The sequence below is a fragment of the Suillus plorans genome (assembly GCF_016647745.1).
Source record: "Suillus plorans strain S12 chromosome Unknown HD556scaffold_17, whole genome shotgun sequence".
NCBI lineage: Eukaryota > Fungi > Basidiomycota > Agaricomycetes > Boletales > Suillaceae > Suillus > Suillus plorans.
In genome coordinates this window covers 288,295-305,406 of record NW_024537401.1, presented here as the reverse complement: position 1 = coordinate 305,406, position 17,112 = coordinate 288,295, and the positions used below count along the sequence as shown (strand labels likewise).

The following is a 17,112-nucleotide window of genomic DNA, read 5'->3' as shown; positions in this document are numbered from 1 at the left end:
TACAATGTTTGTTAATCGGAGTTTCAACTCGAATACTGAGATATTCGTACCTTTGTGTCTAGCTGCGCGTGACCGTCTCGCTATACTCTCAATACCCTCAACCATAAACTACCCTACTGGTGGATCATGGTTACTGGACGCAGCTGGCCTGTCGTCGTTTTGCGGTTGCAGTCGTGCGACAGAGCTTGTACTCCCACTAGGCATATATGATAGGTTCAATGGTATTATCCGGAACAGAACGAGAAGGTCGGCACGGCCGCTATTGGGGTAGCGGTAGCCCCCTGACGAGAACTTTCGCAGGTTCGAAACCGCTGTCATCCCCGCCATCCTGGTGTTCCTCTTGCCCTAGCTAACGGGCTCTTATCTAGGAGACGGGTGACTGCAGTGGGTGCTAAGAACGTTGGTCGGCTCTAAGCCAGTCGCTAGGCGACAGGCAAATCCCGGATATAGGACTATACTTTACGTAAGCTTGTAAGCTATCATAACTTCAAATTTCCTCACCTTGCCATCAAGTTAGTCCTGCAATGCAAGTTGCTCGTCGCTTTGATCAGCCCGTTTCATATGCATGACTTTCAAGAGGACATTGCTGAACGAAACATGGCACTCCTCACTGTACTCAGCCTTCTTCCCAAATTGCATGCAGCCTAGGGCCTGTTGAAGCTTTCCAGCTGCAAAGATGGGCTGCCCATAGTTCCCCTAAAGAATGTCGAGTAACAGGTAAACATATTATATTACTATCACTCTTGATATACATATATATACTGTACAAGCATCTCTAGCTCCTCCAAAAAGTCTAAAAGTGACTCGTAGGTCCGGGAACACTGAGCCATGTCAACTTTCCACCTCAATGCGACTCGCAACAGACTATTATACTAGTTATTACACTAGTTATCACACCCGAGTCACTGGCTGGTCACTACATATCCACATTACCACGCCACGTACAAAAAACTAACTTGCAAAACTGTGAAATAAGCGGCAACCAACTCTAAAATATTTACAGACCAAATCGACACCAAAGGTTTACCAGGCCATTTTAGCAACGATCGACTTGAATGTTCCATCAGTACCAAGAAGACAAGAAAAGGTCAACACGCTTACCTTCGGATAAGTCCTCACGATCAACTTGCGAGTTTCGTCTACGCAGAGAATTCCCAAGGCAAAGGCGAACGGAGGGCCCCAGAACATTCCAGGTATAGGGGTAGTGTAGAAGACACCCTGTAAGCCTGGTCCGTACAGATTTATTACTGCAATCAAGGCAGTCGCGACCATGCCAATCGGAACTGCATAATTCCTGCGAGGTCCCCATAGAGGGTTGGACTGGAGCAAGGAAACCCTCCGGTTTCGGATGGCGAGGAGATTTCCGTATTGCATGAAGACCATCGTCACGTAGCTTATGAGGATAATAAATATAAGCCTTGGGAGTAGTAGGCGTTATCACCACTCACTAAATGCACTGCCCGACGTAAACAAAATGGCTGAGTTCATCCAATGTGTAGCCGTGATAGCCGTCGGTCCACTTGTTATAGGCTAAGAAGACATCGTTGAATCCGAGGCCTTGCTGACGCATGTATACAAACCACATGCTCATCGCGCACGGCCAGGACATGAGCCCAAGGAACTAGTAATAAATGACTTGTGAACTCAAAGTATCACTTGGTGCGGAACAACTTACCAAGTAGATCTGGAAGAACAATTTCCAATCTGTAAGACGGTCGGTTCTAGCATTACGAGGTTTCCGCATCATGAGATCTGTCGCGCAATGAGAAATGGGAAGGACTGTGAAGAACGAAAAGTTTACCTGCTTCAGCTTTCTCGTACATCAAGGAGATTGACATGACCACGTCGTTTGTGATGGAGAAACAAACTTGTAGATAGGAGCTCAAAGGAATCTGCATTCCAAAAACGACGTTCGAGACTACTGCCATGAACTCTGTGTAACTTCCAACCTTGAGTTGGGTAAGCAAGTGTCTTATTTTCGATGATGCATTGGCTTACAGGCATGAGGTAAAGCGACACTTTCTTGAGGTTATCGAATACCAGACGACCCATCTCAATGGCCACTGGGATAGACGCAAAGTCGTTGTTCAATAAGATCAATGCAGCTGAGGGGATTGAAGGTTAAGCGTCATCTTAGACAAGATGTCACGATCTTACCAGCTTCTTTCGCGACATCGCTACCGCTCCCCATCGCAACACCAATGTCAGCGGCCTTGAGAGCGGGTGCATCGTTGACACCGTCACCAGTGACAGCCACAGTATTGTCGCCGCGGGCCTTGATTTCCTCGACGATCTTCATCTTTTGATCAGGCGTAGTGCGGGCAAACGCGATTTCAGTGTATTGCCCGACGATTACGTTCCAGTCAATGGGAGTGAGAGTGCTGACGTCCTCGCCTGTGAGTACCAATGCACGGATAGGGTCTTCTTCCGAAGGTTTAATAGTACGTAGTGATACATCGGCGAAGTGCTTCTCGGACGCTGCGGCCTTGACATCATCGATGGTATCTACGATGTGCTGTGTGATGATGCCGACCTATAATCACGTTAATCCCAAGTACCACGAGGCAGTCGCTCGATCCAACTCACCTGGCGGGCGATTGCAACAGCAGTGAGCTTGAAGTCTCCGGTCACCATGAAAACCCTGACACCAGCACGACGGATAACAGCCACACTTGCGGGCACGTCAGGACGGGGCGGATCGCGGATACCGACCAGTCCGACCAAAGTGAGATTGCATATTTCCGAGTACATCAATTCCTCCATGTCATTTGGAGAAAGGTTCGGTTTCAAGGCGTCCAATGGCTTACGACACCTGAACGAGTATCAGTAAAGTATCCCCATAGCAACATACAATACGTACAAGGCAAGCACTCTCTGCCCTTCACTCGACCAACTGCTTTGGAGATCGCCCATGTGCTGCCTTGCCGCTTCATCGAACGGGACAACCGTGCCATCGGATTTCATCACCGAGGTGCAGGATTTTACCAGCATGTCTGGAGCGCCTTTGACGAGCATCCATGCTGTTGAGTTCCTTTCAGTGATATGCCCTTCGGTCGTTTCAGTCTCCTGAACGACGCTAAGCATCCATTTATTTTTTGAATTGAAAGGAATTTCGAAGAGCTTTCTCCAGGATGACAGCAGCGCTGGCGTATCAATGTTCAAAGCTGGGATAGACAGAGCCTCTGAAAAGCGAAGTAAGGCGGTATCAGTGGGATCTCCTTTGACGTTTCGCTCCTGGATAGGCTTGTCAGCAGTCGTAGAGTCGAACTTTGCACCGTTACACAGCCGTGCAGTATGGTGCAAAGCGCTCAAGCCAGCGAAGAACCGAGGATCTGGTGCTTCGCCGATCTTCTCGTCAATTTCACTAATCAAAATATGGCGATCCAAAAAGGCGAGTGATTCGACCGCCTAGAAGACGTTAGTCAAGGAAGCCGTATTACGTATATGCACGTAAAACGAACCATCTTGCCGGCAGTCAGAGTACCAGTTTTGTCTGAACACAAGACGGACATGCATCCAAGCGTTTCAATCGTTGCGAGATTCTTGACAAGAACGTGCCGTTTCGACATGCGACGGGCAATGATAGTCAACGAAAGGGCAACGCAAACGGGTAGACCCTTCGAGGAAAGGATATGATGTTAGGGAAGCTATTAAGAATAACAAGTTAGATCGTTTACCTGAGGCACAAATGCCGTAAGACAACCAATCGAGTTCATGATCGCGATGCTGATGTTTGCATCATATCCAGGATAGGTCGTCCTCAACCACACGCCGAAGAGCAGTAAAGATAGACCAAACATCGTAAAAGCGATTGAGGAAATGACCTTGGTGAAAAACCAGACCTCTTTTTGGATTGTTGTAAGCTTGAATTTTGTCTCGCCAGACATTTTAACAAGGCGTCCCATGACGGTCCTGTCACCAGTGGCGAACACGATACCATTACAGGTACCCTGTGTGACGAAGGTCGAAGTCAGTGCAAGATTGCGTGTCTCCAGGGCGTTATCAGATGTAGCTTCGAGAGACCCCGGGATCATATCACTGGCAAAGTATGAGGCGAGCTTTTAAATTATTAGAATGTGATCACCTTTCTCCAGTGAGTAGCGAACGGTCAATGCGCAAGTCAGATGAAGCCGCGACGATCCTCAGGTCTGCAGGAACTCGATCACCAGTGCTGAGAACCACGATATCTCCGACGACGATGTCGGTTGCAAGAATAAGCTGTTGCTTGCCATCACGAATTACGGCAGCTTCGTGCGCAATCAGAGACTTGATGGATTTCATGATTCGACTAGCATTCCAGTCCACCCAGGCGTAGAACGTTGCTGAGATGATGATGACGAGCATCTGTGGGGGCTAAATGAAGTGAAACAAGATATGTATGAAAACGCACGAGCAGAACTGCAACCCCGAGATTGACAGCGGCAGGGTCAGGCTCTCCCAGAGGCTTGTACGAGAGCTGAGGGAGAGTGTGAAGCACTGAGTAAAATAAAAGTAATGAACGCGTACTAGTGTGACGATGAAAGCGATCCACATGAGGAAATTGAAGCCTCCGAAGATGTAGTTAAGGATCTTCTTCCAGTGTTGGGTTGGGGGCGGGCTGATGACATTCCTACCATCCTTGGACCTTCGTTGAACTGCTGCCTGCTCGAGGCCAACTGTAGGATGGCAAGAGTAACGAGTGTAGACCTCATCTGTTGCGAGGAGATGGACGTCGATGCTAGCTATAGCATCTGCCGGATCTGCGGATTGCTTAGCCTTTGAGGGGAGGTTCTTCTCTTCCACGCGAATGGAAAGGGTGCGATAGCTATATGGGGGGTAAACGAATGATGGCAAACACGTTCTAGGCTACTGCGCACCTGATCTGAATTCCATAGCCTGGGGCTCTCTCTTGCTCAGAAGACTTTCGAGGAGAGTCTTTCATGGTATAGAAGCTACCTCCACGACTGAGACTGAGCAGGAGTAGATTGACGCACTGGGTCTTTTATCTGAGCGCTCTTGTGGATGGAAAATATTGATTTGGGTTTATTTTCAATTTTTTTTGCTGTGCACGCAGCATAAGGTGCGGGATTTATGCCATTCCCTATAGATATCGCTACCAATATTATCACATAGCTCTTAACTTGGCACGTTCTTGATTCAATATACTTTCGTGTGCTTTGGCAATTGTCGTAATGGTAATGATGACCAGACTATTCGGGAAGTTACAAACTACTGATCCTGGAAGCACTGTTCCTGGACCTGTCTAGGCCTTAGGCGTTCTGCAGAATCACGGAGAGCCGGTAGCTTTTCTCGAGGACGGTTAGCACAACGCCGCTGGACCGAACCCGCTAAGTAAGGATGTAAAGGACGATAATAGTTCGGATCAGGAATGGCATGGCAATTCGCAGGTAGTTACTAGAAGGGTTCGCCAGACGAGACCAAGAACAAGAAATGACGATTTAAATTAAAATGTTAGCCCCTGGTTATGTCACTACTCCTGGCAATACGACAAACCCAAGTGCCGCGGTGAATCTCAGCCTGGTACCTAGTCGGACTCAAATCTGTGGCAGTGCTAGGTTGCTCGGACCATCCATTACCGGATTATTTTTATGCGACGTCACGCGCGTCTCAGATTCATCCACATGCATTGCAATGGCACAACATGCTCATAAGTCCCAAGACTGGCGAGACTTGGGAACATTACCCACTGACCTATATAGACAACGCAGAACAACTTACCAGACCATCTCGACCATGCCCCGTTCGTAAACCCAGGTGAGCATCGAATCATACCTCTCATGATGTGCCATTACCATCAATCATACTACTGACGCAAAATATATTCGCTTAACTTGCAGGTTAACCCACACCCACGATACTCTAACCCGGGTGGACATCTGTACCCGCGGATTTGATGCGGGTATTACCTGGGTCGACTTATACTCATACTACCGGTAGCTGCAATAATCCCAACGCAAGGTGAGATGACGGCTGATGACGCGTGACGCGTGACGGCCCGAATAAAGTCTGGGGTGACAAGCAACATCATTGGAAAAACTAGTCAAAAAAGGGCGCCTTGCGTGAATATGCTGTACTGTGGCACGGAAATCCCACTGCGGCCGGAATTGCTGATAGACGGATAATGATACGAGCCTGAGATGCGGCCTGATGCGGCATCAAATGACGAAGGTCAGGCACAAGTGTCAAATGACTTACAGATGCAACCCTTGCGTCCACCGTAACCGACGTGTGTCTGTGGCATAAATTACGCACGTACGAGACCGCAATGGTAGATCAGCCTACATAACAAATTCCTTATCGCCCTTTCTGAAGGTCATGACAACTTAGAAAGTTGTCAAGTATTTTGGCGACACCCGGCGATTCATGGTTTTGACACCCGCGGTTGAGCGAACAAGAGAGACATCAAAAGTCAGTAAACAAGATCATCCTGATGCGTACTTTGTATTATGTAAGCATGTTTGGTTGGCATGGCCGCCACTGGCACTGCAGCTCCGGGTCAATCCTCAGCTCCCTGAATCCTGGACCTGCCACAAGACATGTGCGCCGCGCTACAGTTCCAGTACAACCTATATTGGCCTACGCCCAAGTATTCCAGTACTGGAAATCATCAAAAGGGTCTGTGAAATGTGCTTCAGAAGTTCAAGCTTGGCTTGCTGGCGCTCCTTAGTGACCAAATATGAACTCCAATGTTTCCACAGCGCTATTTTTTCCACAGGTGGAGTGAAGAATGCCAACAAAGAATCTGTCGATCAGGGTGACCTTCTGTCCAACGAGACGGTCCGGAGTCGAAAACAAACGCCTCAATTCTCAAACCTACCCCCCAATTCTTTCGTACTTCGAGCCACGTACATCTATTTGTCGTCATTACGGGCTGGTCACAGTGTTCAAACGTTCATTCATGAAATATTAATCAAATCAAATCCACCTTGGTGGTATATTCGCCGCCAAGTGACGTGTGAGTGTTGGCTAATTCTTTCAGAATGAACCATGTTGCCAATTCTTAATAAGCATCAATACACGCTCTTCTCGAATGCTAAACATCCAAAGCCCCTAGCGGAGAATCTTCGACGAGTGTTAATTTTGGGGCAAGTAATGATTCTCCCGTTTGTTCACACCGGTTGACTCAAATATGTCTGTTCTTGATTAGATATTTTTATGTACCCTCCGGGAGAGGCAGTTGCATCGTGATGTACCATCCCTATAAAAAGCTTTGAAGTTAAAGTTTTTCTTTTTGAAGAGAAGATAACATTGCCTCGACAACACAGTTGAACCTTATCTTCCCTTCACTCCACCGTCATAGCTAAATCACACGACGAACATTCCCACTGAAGAAATAGACGGAAAGTGGAGAATCTGAAAGATCTTGACGGTGCGTTCAACCGGACTGTTCGTAGTAACCTTTCCTCTTTGCTGTCAGATGATATGCACGATGAAGGCGGATGTAGACTTCTTCCCGTGATTTTCAAGGCGACCACTCGTCTCATGTGATAGTGCTTTTATCAGAAGTCTTTTGGACTTCTTTTGCGAAGCTCCCAAAGATGAACTTTGGGGCGTCAACTGAAGGTTGAAGATGCCTCGATAGGATTGCGATAGGATGCTTCGGAGCGATGTCCAGAATGTTGACTCACTCGACGAGTGATACACTCCTTCGTACACACGATGATCCGATCGTTGACGCAAACGGGCTTTTCACATCTCGAGAATTCAAGTTGAGTTGTGTTGTGTGTTGTGAGCTTTGTGCTTGTTATGATTCAGATGAAGTGCCAGCACAAAACATATGATTGTATAATCTATGTATAGTTTCTTCCTACTGCACGCCACACGAGATGTGGGGCCGCCGGCTGTGATATCCCACATCTTTAACTTTCACATCTGGTTGTGTAATATGGGGAATTGCTCACGGGCACACCTCAGTGAGTAACCCTCTTCCAGCATGTTCTAAGCATGTCCTGACGACATTGAATACACTCCGCAGCTGCGTTGGCAGATTCATCGTGATCAGGGAAAACTTCCCCCGGGGCCCCCAATTTGCAGTAATTTCTAGTTCCCGACATCTCGAGAATAGGGATATGTATTATGTTGAGCAAATCAGGCATCCCAGGAGCCCCAAACCTCTATCTCCTGCAGGGCTTCACAACATTGTCCGGACCTCGTTCACCTCATCTCTCTTGCACTTACATAACTCCACCTCCACATCCGACGTCATTCAGGACATCGACCTGATCACACTCTATAAACAATCTTCAGGCTCCTCTCATTTAGTTGTTTTGAACCTTTGCCCTAGCGATGTTCCATGGTCATATAAGCTGATGATGAACCATCGCTTTCCGAGGATGGAATCGACGGCATCACTGCCATGTCGGTGAGAGACCCTAAGCCTGCGCAGATTTCACTCAATTGAACAGGGCGCCATTTATCTCGACAAAAGGCTACGTCACTAGACCTGAAATAAGCATACCCCGCGTCCTCCGATGATCAGTGATTCTCTAAATATATTTTCCAAGGGGTCCAGTCATTTCGCTTGCGTTCAACATGACGTCAAAGGGATAGAGAAAGAGCGCTCGATATTCAAAACTGCGGGCCACACTTCGTTCGCGAGGTACAGAATGAATAAACTTACGCGTTAAACACTCACGCGGCAATTGAGCGGTGACCGGTGGTAACGTGGCGTGTTACCGACCAAAGTGTTTTATGCCGTGTATATCGCCCTCTGTAAGCTCATTCATTTCATCATAGCTGCCGAACCCTGTGCAGCGAACAAACGGAGGTACGTTTTCCAGATTTGCTTTGTCCGAACACTGCGTTGACGCAGGGCTCTCTCTTATCAGCAGCTATCTTGATCCATTCCCGGGCTCAATCTTCGGTACTCAGCATTCCTCGAATTTCTACGAATTTCTACATAGACCTCGAGGAAGTTACACCCGACATTGGCCCGAACTCTACCGCGATATATGCGACTGACTCATCTCGACATGGAAGTGCTACCTAAACCTAACTCTCTATTACGCTCGACAAGCGATTATCTCAAACAGGCGGCCACCATTCTTCTTCTACGCCGCAATGGAGCATTCATTCCGCTATTCACTCGGCAATCGAAGCAGCAACAGCAGCCTCATGTCTCACCACGCCGCACATCCCGTTTGTTCTAGATCTACTGTGACAGAGCTCCAAATTCACCTTGGAACATCAGATCCGATCGGTCATATCAAATTTTTAGTCATTTGACTACAAAAGACACTAGTATTGCACGTTCAGTCCGTACCCCGGTAGATATCCACCATACCGTCAACACGAGGCTCACAGCATATATACTCGGAGCGCCCGATATCCGGAACTACATCCTCAACCTAGCCACCTCACATTTCATCATTTACTATGTTGGACGCATTCAAGATTAAGGAGTTCAACCTGGAACCCATCTACGAGACTTGGGAGAACCCTCCCAGATTCTTGGGCGAGTCGAAGAAGGATATGCCCGTCGATGACTTTCTGCAACAGATTAGAGCTGGTTGCGCCGAGCGGAAGGTGCCAGAGGAGTACTGGCACAAAGTCGCTCAACACTACATGGGAGAGAAGGCGAAAGCCCGACTCCAGGAACTCAAAAGCGTCATGGCGAAAGTCAATGGGGGCAAGTATCGCTGGAGCTGGAAGAAGTTCACGATTGCGATGCGTAACATGGGATGTACGTAAACATCTTCATTGCTCCGCGTGTTATTGACTCACGCTATTACAGGGGAGATCGAAGCCCACATCACAGAGACCGTTCAGATCCACTCTAAACCGTCAGGCATGTTGTGGCTTACGAGAAGGAAATCCTTGAAAGACAAGGATGGGTCACACAAGGAATTGACCTCTTCTGACATCGTAGAACTTCCACCGCCCCTGCCGCCCCTGCCGCCACTGCCGTCTCCTAAGCAGGGACGGCCAAACCCGATAAAGATGCTTTCTGATTCAGCCCTCGCCGCTTCGGCTGTAATCAGGACTCGCAAGATGCCAACCCGTGCGAATTCCATGGCTTCTGCGATGACCTCCACCACGGTTTCATCTAACCATACCGTAACCTCTAACCACGCGTTAGCCTCCAACCATGCGTTGACCTCCGACAATGCGGTAACTGCCTTATCTTCCCCATCAGCTGACGGCAGTAAGTGATACGCGCTAGTCCATCTAAGTCTACAACTGAAACTCGTTTATCTAGCTGTCACAGCTATATCAAACGCACCAACATGGCTCCTTAATGCGTGCAACGCCCTCAATTTTTTGAGTGCGGAGCACCCACGAGCCATGACGACTCTAAGTGCTGTTCTCATCACTGCAGGGACCCTCCCTGCAATCCCTGCGATCGCCGGAGGGACCGTGCTCGCTTCTGGTGTCGCTCAAGCAGTGGGCGCCATAGCTGTGGGCGTCGGAAACTTACTCAAGGCTCAACAAGAAGGCCAAGTACAAGCAAATGGCCCGCACCCACCACCCCCAGCACGATCATCTACCTTCTAATCCCGATAGGCGGTGATTCAGTAAGGTTTTTCTTATGGGCTCCGCAGCATTCAAGCTCGCTGGACGAGCTCGTGGACAATATGAAAATAAATTGCAATATTATCTATACCCTTGCATCACCTCGCATACACTGCATTCTACTGATTTCAAATTTTTGGGAAGTCGATAGCTATATCTGTGCGCTTTACGTGCCGACGCATCATGTACAGGACAATGTAATAGCTAGATGAAGGGGAAGCAATCGATATTGCTCAATTGTGGACTACTGCGATAGAACATCCGTGGCGAAGTACTGTAAGAACATCACAATCTTAAGGTTGATGATCGGTGAATTGCTCTCCGACGACATTAATATTAAACTTGGGTTAAACGTAGTACGCTATATATGGCACACAAGCATCGAGTTCCTCCACCAACAAGCAAGCCCTTTATGCGAACAACACTAGACAAGTCAAGTAGACATCTCGAAGTGATCTAACTCTATGCGAGCCCAAAACAAAAGGCTGAGTGACCCACAATGCAACAAATGAGGTCAGATGAAAGGTAGGGTCACTCTTTCGTGTAGCCCTAGTCACCGCTCTAGCACATAGTTTCCAATTAGGTGCATATCGCGCAGCACAGATGACACTCTATTTTGTCACTGATTATGAGCGCAGTACTGGAGGTTTTCGTAGCCATCTGCCTTCAAGATCTGGAACATCACCAACATGCTGACCATCAACGGACAGGCCGCCGTCGACATATATGTGGTCCAACGGGATTCCTGCATCTCTACATATTGTAAGGAAGTCCTTGGGTATAGGAGCCCCGATCGTAAGTCGGAAGTGTTTTTGGGGCCCTGTCTTTCTGTACCTCTGAGCATATACGCATGAGAGACTTCATCAAATATCGACTGTTATCCGCGGACTTACTGAGAGTGTCAACTGCGCCGCGTGCAAGAATATCCTCTTCTCGGGCAGTCGAGTGATCTTAGCAATCTTCTCGGAGATGCTACTCCTCGCATACAAGTTGTCACCAAGTATAGGCGCTATAACCCCCATAAAACACTTCGAAGATGTAGGATAAGTGATGACGCACTGCGTAAGGAATGTGCCAGGTGGATGCGAAGTTGATGTTTCAGCCCTGTGTGCAGAGTTAGCCTGAGCAGCGACAGCGGTGCTACAGGCTACGGTATATTTTTAATGCATCAGCAGTAGACGGCAGTTGATGACACGCACAGAGGACGCAATAAGCTCCCAATCAGTAGCAGCGAACTTTGCAGCACAGCTCTCGCCTATAGACACGCGCCCATCACTGAATTCCAGGGCGTCCCGAATCTCTCCACTGCGTGTTGGGAAGGACTTCTCTCCTCCACGCACAAGAGCCAAATATGTTTTCCCTACTACCCGCGACTGGAATTGTTGTGAAAACTGACGAGCAGCTGGGGAGTTACGCGCTAACAGTAGTGTTCCGGTGGTAGCCTGACAGCTAGGTTAGCCAGTGCTCATCGAACAACGTGAAAGGGAACATGCCTTATCAAGGCGGTGGACAGGATACGGCAGGTTCTCCAAGGCAAAAGTATCTTTTACGTCTGTCAAGCGAGACAAATACCTCGCGTCATGAACGTCAAACAAGAGAAGCAAGTACGCACCACGAAGTAGGTCATTGAATTTATCAACATCTCGAAGTTTCTGAATGTTATGCCAGAGGTTGTGACAATCTCCTTTGCTTTCCAAGAATGAATTCACGTACGTTTTCGGAGGAAGCTTCGGAGCCTTGGCAGATAAGTCCTGCAGGTTTGTTCAAAACGATAACACTGCGATCGGCATAGACGACATTTCTTGCCCAGTATGATATCCCCGTGCGAGCGGGTCTTAGGGCTTGCAACATTCAATATATCTCGTGCGACGTGCTTATGACGAGCCGTGCAAGCCGTTGGCAAAAACACTCTTGCAGTTATTTGATGTTGTTTGCAATATTTTCTTACGTGATGACTGCTCGAATGATTCAAGTTGACAAAAGTTGGTTGCATGAGTACTAGTAAGTACAGCTGATAGTCGACACATCAGCGGTTGCAAACCTGAGTTTGCAGAAGCAACCAACGTCCGCGGTAGAGACTCCTCGAAATTTTCCGCAAACAGTTTTGATTCCGCGGAGGCTTGCACTATGATCATATTGGTGAGTACGTCGCATTTCGTATCAAGCCCTGCTATAACTGGGAACAAAACCGATTACCAGGTGATGTAGAAGTATACTACATGCATTGACATCCACATACTTTGGCGTATAGACCGAATTAGACTCGGACTCGCCTTTTCTATATCCGAGCTTGTCCGAGCTCAAAATGTTTTGGATCCCGTCAAAAGATCCTAGCCCGAGATCGTCGTTGAACCCCATTCTACAAAAATGTCAGTATAGCATTGGGCCGTTCTGCAGACCTACTTTCCAACGTCACACTCCAAGTCTCTGCCAATGAGCCACTAGAGACTTTAGTTCAATCAAGCCTAACAGGGTGTTAGGGATGCTGGAACAGCATTTACGTAAGGACACGGACTCAGGGTCCGATTAACTGATAGGTTCAATGTTATCACAGCTCCACACCATGCACATCAGGTGAAGTCTTCTCAGACTCAGGTTCAGGGACTGAGTCGGACCGCCCGTGCGTGGTAGCCGGACGCTCAAAGTGCATTCTGCCCTGGGGCCTGATTGACAGTGCTATTCAGCCGCTAGTTTGAAACTCTCGTTGATGCCTTGAAGAAATCCGACTCATGCGGACACAGCGTTAGCATACATCGTGCTACCCGCCGGGGTAGCACTTTATAGCCGTGGGCCACGTATCGATGTGAGTCTTCTGGAAGCTCCGAAACAATGTTCCCCGTAAGGTTCCCTATTCAATATCCAGCGCTTAGCACTAACGTAGGCATCAGTGATGTCGTGAAGCAGAAAAGCATCAGGGGCAGAAGGCCGGAACTTCGAATCAGCGAACCAATTCACAGGAGATCGATTCCAGGTTCCCGAAGAGCCGCAATGTACAATTGCTACTACATAGTAGGCAAGTGACTTGGTGATCTTTGCCACTGTAATATGTCTACTTTTCATATCACTCAGACAGCTGATGATGATAACCGCCTAGAAGACACAAACGTTGCCAGGGAATGGAGAAGCGCCTCTATCACTGTGGGGCATCTATTCATTGATCGAGCGATTCTCGGCCGACCTGAGACAAAGAGTACCAGTCGTTGCACCGCGGCTGTTGGTAGTTAATTAAGTCTAATTGTGACGAGATGAACGTTAGGCTTGTGCTTCGAAATAGCACGTTGTGGCTATCACAGTAAGGTCCGTCCACCAATCAATTGTATCGATACTGTACCAAATGACATATCTGCTGATCATCCACTTTTTATGGAGGTGGTTGTGGCAGGAGTGTTCGGAAACGTTCTGGACCTTCGAATTGATAGGTGAGCGAATAGATACGATCGTGAATTCGCAAGAACTGATCTACTATCAATAATTAACTTCTTTGAATCACAATGAGCTCAGAGCTTTCCTGAGGAAGTTGCACTCCATCCATCTCTCTCAATTCGAGTCTCGTGCGACTCCTCATCCTCAGTTCACTCAGTTACTGACGATATATGAGGAGAATCGATTGATCATCCTTGGGATGCGTCTACTTTTTTGCATTTTTCTGATGAATTTGACACGTCAACGAGAATGACATGTGGGACGCAACGTGTTCGTGGTGTGCGAGTGGAAACAGCTACTTAGCCACCTTTCAGGTCTGAGTTGACGTCACTGGAGCTCTGGTGAACTTCGTTCCAGATGTCTCGCACTCCTCGATATACCAGTTTATCACTCTCACCTGATTGGGATAGCTATGCAATCCGCTACGAAGTGTATTGGAAGGCTTATCAGCCCCACTTTGTCTTGTAGTGGTATCCGTTGCGCTGTACCAAGTTGTCGAAGATCATTTTAGTTACTGTTTGCGACTCCTCCGCGTCATCGATTGGCTTCATGCACGACAAGAGCATTTGATGTATTGTGCCAGTTAGGTCATTTATACCATGAAGTTCTGGCCGAGGGATGACCTTACACGTAGATGTGTCTTTTCTTTGGGAAGAGAATAGCTGTCGACGGGGAGCGGTTCGATTGATGCTTTCTGGTTAGGATGGCTGTATAGTCGCGTGAATACAATGTGATAGTCAAGGCTTGAGAATAATGAACACGGAACTTGGACATGGCCGATGCACTAGTAGTATCGGGAGGGCATCTAATACTCTTACTAAGCCTGTCGAACTTTGATCACACGAGTCACGACCGGCCGGCATCGATACCTAGTAGTACCGTCCACAAAGCACGGTGCATCTTCCACACCGTTGGGACGACGTCTGCTTGCCATATGGTTCACTGACAATGTACGGTAATCAAGTAAAAGGTGAATAGCATAATCTCATGATGACCTTGGAGCAGCATCCCCTCACGTGCATTCTCATATGATTTTCGCGTGCCACGGCACAACTTGAAACTTCAAGAATCAACATGACTTTGATTTCTCGCCTAATTTCTCTGGCCCTCTCTTGCTCTTACTCTGGCACCGATGTACTCCATCACAACCCCGCCATCGGCTTCTCGGATGCCTTCGCAGCGATTCAGAGCTTCGAAATGTTTATCTTGGTGGAGTCCACGGCGTTCCGAGCATGTTAGTTCCCAAGATGGGCTCGAAATAATTGTAATGAAGGAACTGACTTGTGATGGCATAATGCATGTCCACGTTTAAATCCGTGCGTGAAGTCACAACTGGTATGGTTCTTTTTCTTGCTGTGAAGATTGCTCCAGACTTCTCAAACGAAGGAACAACCTATTTGGAACATCCGGTTATTACCTTTGCAAGGGCAAATTCTCGTCGTGCGCTCCATGAATCGTCCGGAGTTAGCACCCGCCAATCCCTCTTGGTGATCCACCTACCATTCCTCATGTCACGTTCACTGTCGAATGGTTTACCGGCGCGAACCAGCAAGTGCATTTACCCTGTGTTGGAACGATATGTTAGCTAGCAACAAGGAGATCGGTACTTTCCATTCACTCTTAAGATACATCACTAATCCAGTGCACCAGGAATATAAGAAAAAGGCCGCGGCGTGGGTGAGTATGATCATACTCGTTCAATGACTTCTAGTCACTGGGGTCTTTTTAGCTTGGTTCTTCTTCGATGGTGCAAGCCGGCGATAGTGCTGAATTGCCTTTCACTTACGCACAATACGACCTCCTTCATCGTCGGTCTCAGGCTGGTCCATATTTTGCTTCATACAGTGCCTGTGCTTTAAATTCATTCAACTGAAAACGGTCAGAGCTAATTTGGTTACCAGGCCCGCGAGCTTGCAAATTGGTATTCCCTCGACAATGCAACACATTCCTATGTGAAAGTGGTCGGCAGTTTTACGTTGGCTATTGTGATGCTCAACAAGATATTGCTATAAATACCAATCTCATCTGTTCACAGGTTCACTGATGCGCCGCCCGCCCTTGCACCCTGTCCAAAACTCGCTCGATGAAGAGAATCACTCTCGAGCTCACTACGCTACTCGATCTCGAGCTTAGTGGACAACGAGCAAAACTAGGCACGTTCGATCATTTTCAGATGAATTTAAACATTCAAATTGTTCGAGCGGTACAAAAATTTGTCTAAAAGCAACTGTGTTTATTGGCTCCGAACTATAAGGCATTGCACCATTAATCAACCATGATACCAAAGCAAAAGGAGAGACACGACTCACTGTCGCGTACGCTTCGGGCTGCCGGTTCCATTTCCAACCGACTACTAGTTGCACGACCAATTCTAAGGCGCGCGCGTGAGTCATGTGGTTGAGTCCTGGTTGCACAGCAACCTGCTCATACTCACAGTACAAATAAAACTGCAGCAATCCCCATCTGCTATGCAACCTTTACCCGATTTGTTGCAACTTGCACTGACAAACTCCATAGATGCTATCAAAGTGACAACAACGGCGAGGAGGGAGAAACGCATTTTCTGTGTGAAGTGATATGGAATCTTCTGAGGAGGTTCTCGAATGATATCTGTGATGATGGGGAAACACTGTAAGACAATGACCCAGCTTTTATATCCTGCGTATACGTATAGGATAGGGACGATTCTGATCGATTTGGCAGAATTGTTATTGCTGTCAGATGGCAGAAATTTAGGCAGAACCTGCGGGAGCGTATTCACCTGATGGCGAGCATTGAATTATAACCTGCCTGCAGGCACCGACAATTTTCTTCTTCCTTGGAAATTGCAACTACAGGATGCTCGCTTGAATCCCCGCTCTTTTGTTCCAATCCCTCACCCATCGCTTCATCATTTGAACCTGCGGTGACCCTGTCAGTACAGTGACAAAGCTGAGAAGTTGATGCTCGTTCTCGTCGATGCTTCCAATATGCACTTGGTCTCATTTTTCTCTCGCTAACTCGTTGCTCCCTCCTATGTAGCACCTGCTCGTCAATGGCATTAGTAGGCCGGTGACCCTGCAACTGCTGCGCAGAGATAATGAGGTATCGTTCAGAAATTGATATCATTCTCATTCTTGTCATGCACTTGGTCGGACATTCCTGGTACCGTAATCATGGTCACAGACATCACAACTC

The 17,112-nt window shown here is 47.8% G+C and overlaps 4 protein-coding genes across 4 annotated transcripts; 2 read left to right on the top strand and 2 right to left on the bottom strand.

The window, feature by feature from the left end:
* Nucleotides 1–734: 734 nt before the first annotated feature.
* On the bottom strand, nucleotides 735–5,055 carry HD556DRAFT_1357858 (uncharacterized protein). Its single transcript, XM_041302529.1, has 15 exons — nucleotides 4,857–5,055; nucleotides 4,507–4,804; nucleotides 4,391–4,456; nucleotides 4,085–4,344; nucleotides 3,678–4,038; nucleotides 3,462–3,617; nucleotides 2,861–3,408; nucleotides 2,587–2,812; nucleotides 2,158–2,533; nucleotides 1,999–2,105; nucleotides 1,802–1,949; nucleotides 1,676–1,752; nucleotides 1,449–1,621; nucleotides 1,102–1,393; nucleotides 735–1,050 (listed from the first exon to the last, which is right to left on the bottom strand). The coding sequence occupies exons 1-15, from the start codon at nucleotides 4,919–4,921 to the stop codon at nucleotides 1,024–1,026; spliced, it is 3,180 nt and encodes a 1,059-aa protein (XP_041162274.1). The 5' UTR covers nucleotides 4,922–5,055; the 3' UTR covers nucleotides 735–1,023.
* A 1,001-nt stretch (nucleotides 5,056–6,056) lies between these two features.
* On the top strand, nucleotides 6,057–7,249 carry HD556DRAFT_265898 (uncharacterized protein). The gene is made up of 2 exons (XM_041310070.1): nucleotides 6,057–6,955; nucleotides 7,048–7,249. The coding sequence occupies exons 1-2, from the start codon at nucleotides 6,364–6,366 to the stop codon at nucleotides 7,212–7,214; spliced, it is 759 nt and encodes a 252-aa protein (XP_041162273.1). The 5' UTR covers nucleotides 6,057–6,363; the 3' UTR covers nucleotides 7,215–7,249.
* Nucleotides 7,250–9,262: 2,013 nt separating this feature from the next.
* HD556DRAFT_265938 (uncharacterized protein) lies at nucleotides 9,263–10,789 on the top strand. Its single transcript, XM_041310071.1, has 3 exons — nucleotides 9,263–9,682; nucleotides 9,734–10,144; nucleotides 10,199–10,789. The coding sequence occupies exons 1-3, from the start codon at nucleotides 9,376–9,378 to the stop codon at nucleotides 10,492–10,494; spliced, it is 1,014 nt and encodes a 337-aa protein (XP_041162272.1). The 5' UTR covers nucleotides 9,263–9,375; the 3' UTR covers nucleotides 10,495–10,789.
* A 30-nt stretch (nucleotides 10,790–10,819) lies between these two features.
* Nucleotides 10,820–12,421, bottom strand: HD556DRAFT_1357807 (pseudouridine synthase). The gene is made up of 7 exons (XM_041302528.1): nucleotides 12,226–12,421; nucleotides 12,125–12,164; nucleotides 12,006–12,064; nucleotides 11,712–11,954; nucleotides 11,572–11,659; nucleotides 11,406–11,521; nucleotides 10,820–11,348 (listed from the first exon to the last, which is right to left on the bottom strand). The coding sequence occupies exons 1-7, from the start codon at nucleotides 12,361–12,363 to the stop codon at nucleotides 11,139–11,141; spliced, it is 894 nt and encodes a 297-aa protein (XP_041162271.1). The 5' UTR covers nucleotides 12,364–12,421; the 3' UTR covers nucleotides 10,820–11,138.
* Nucleotides 12,422–17,112: the final 4,691 nt, after the last annotated feature.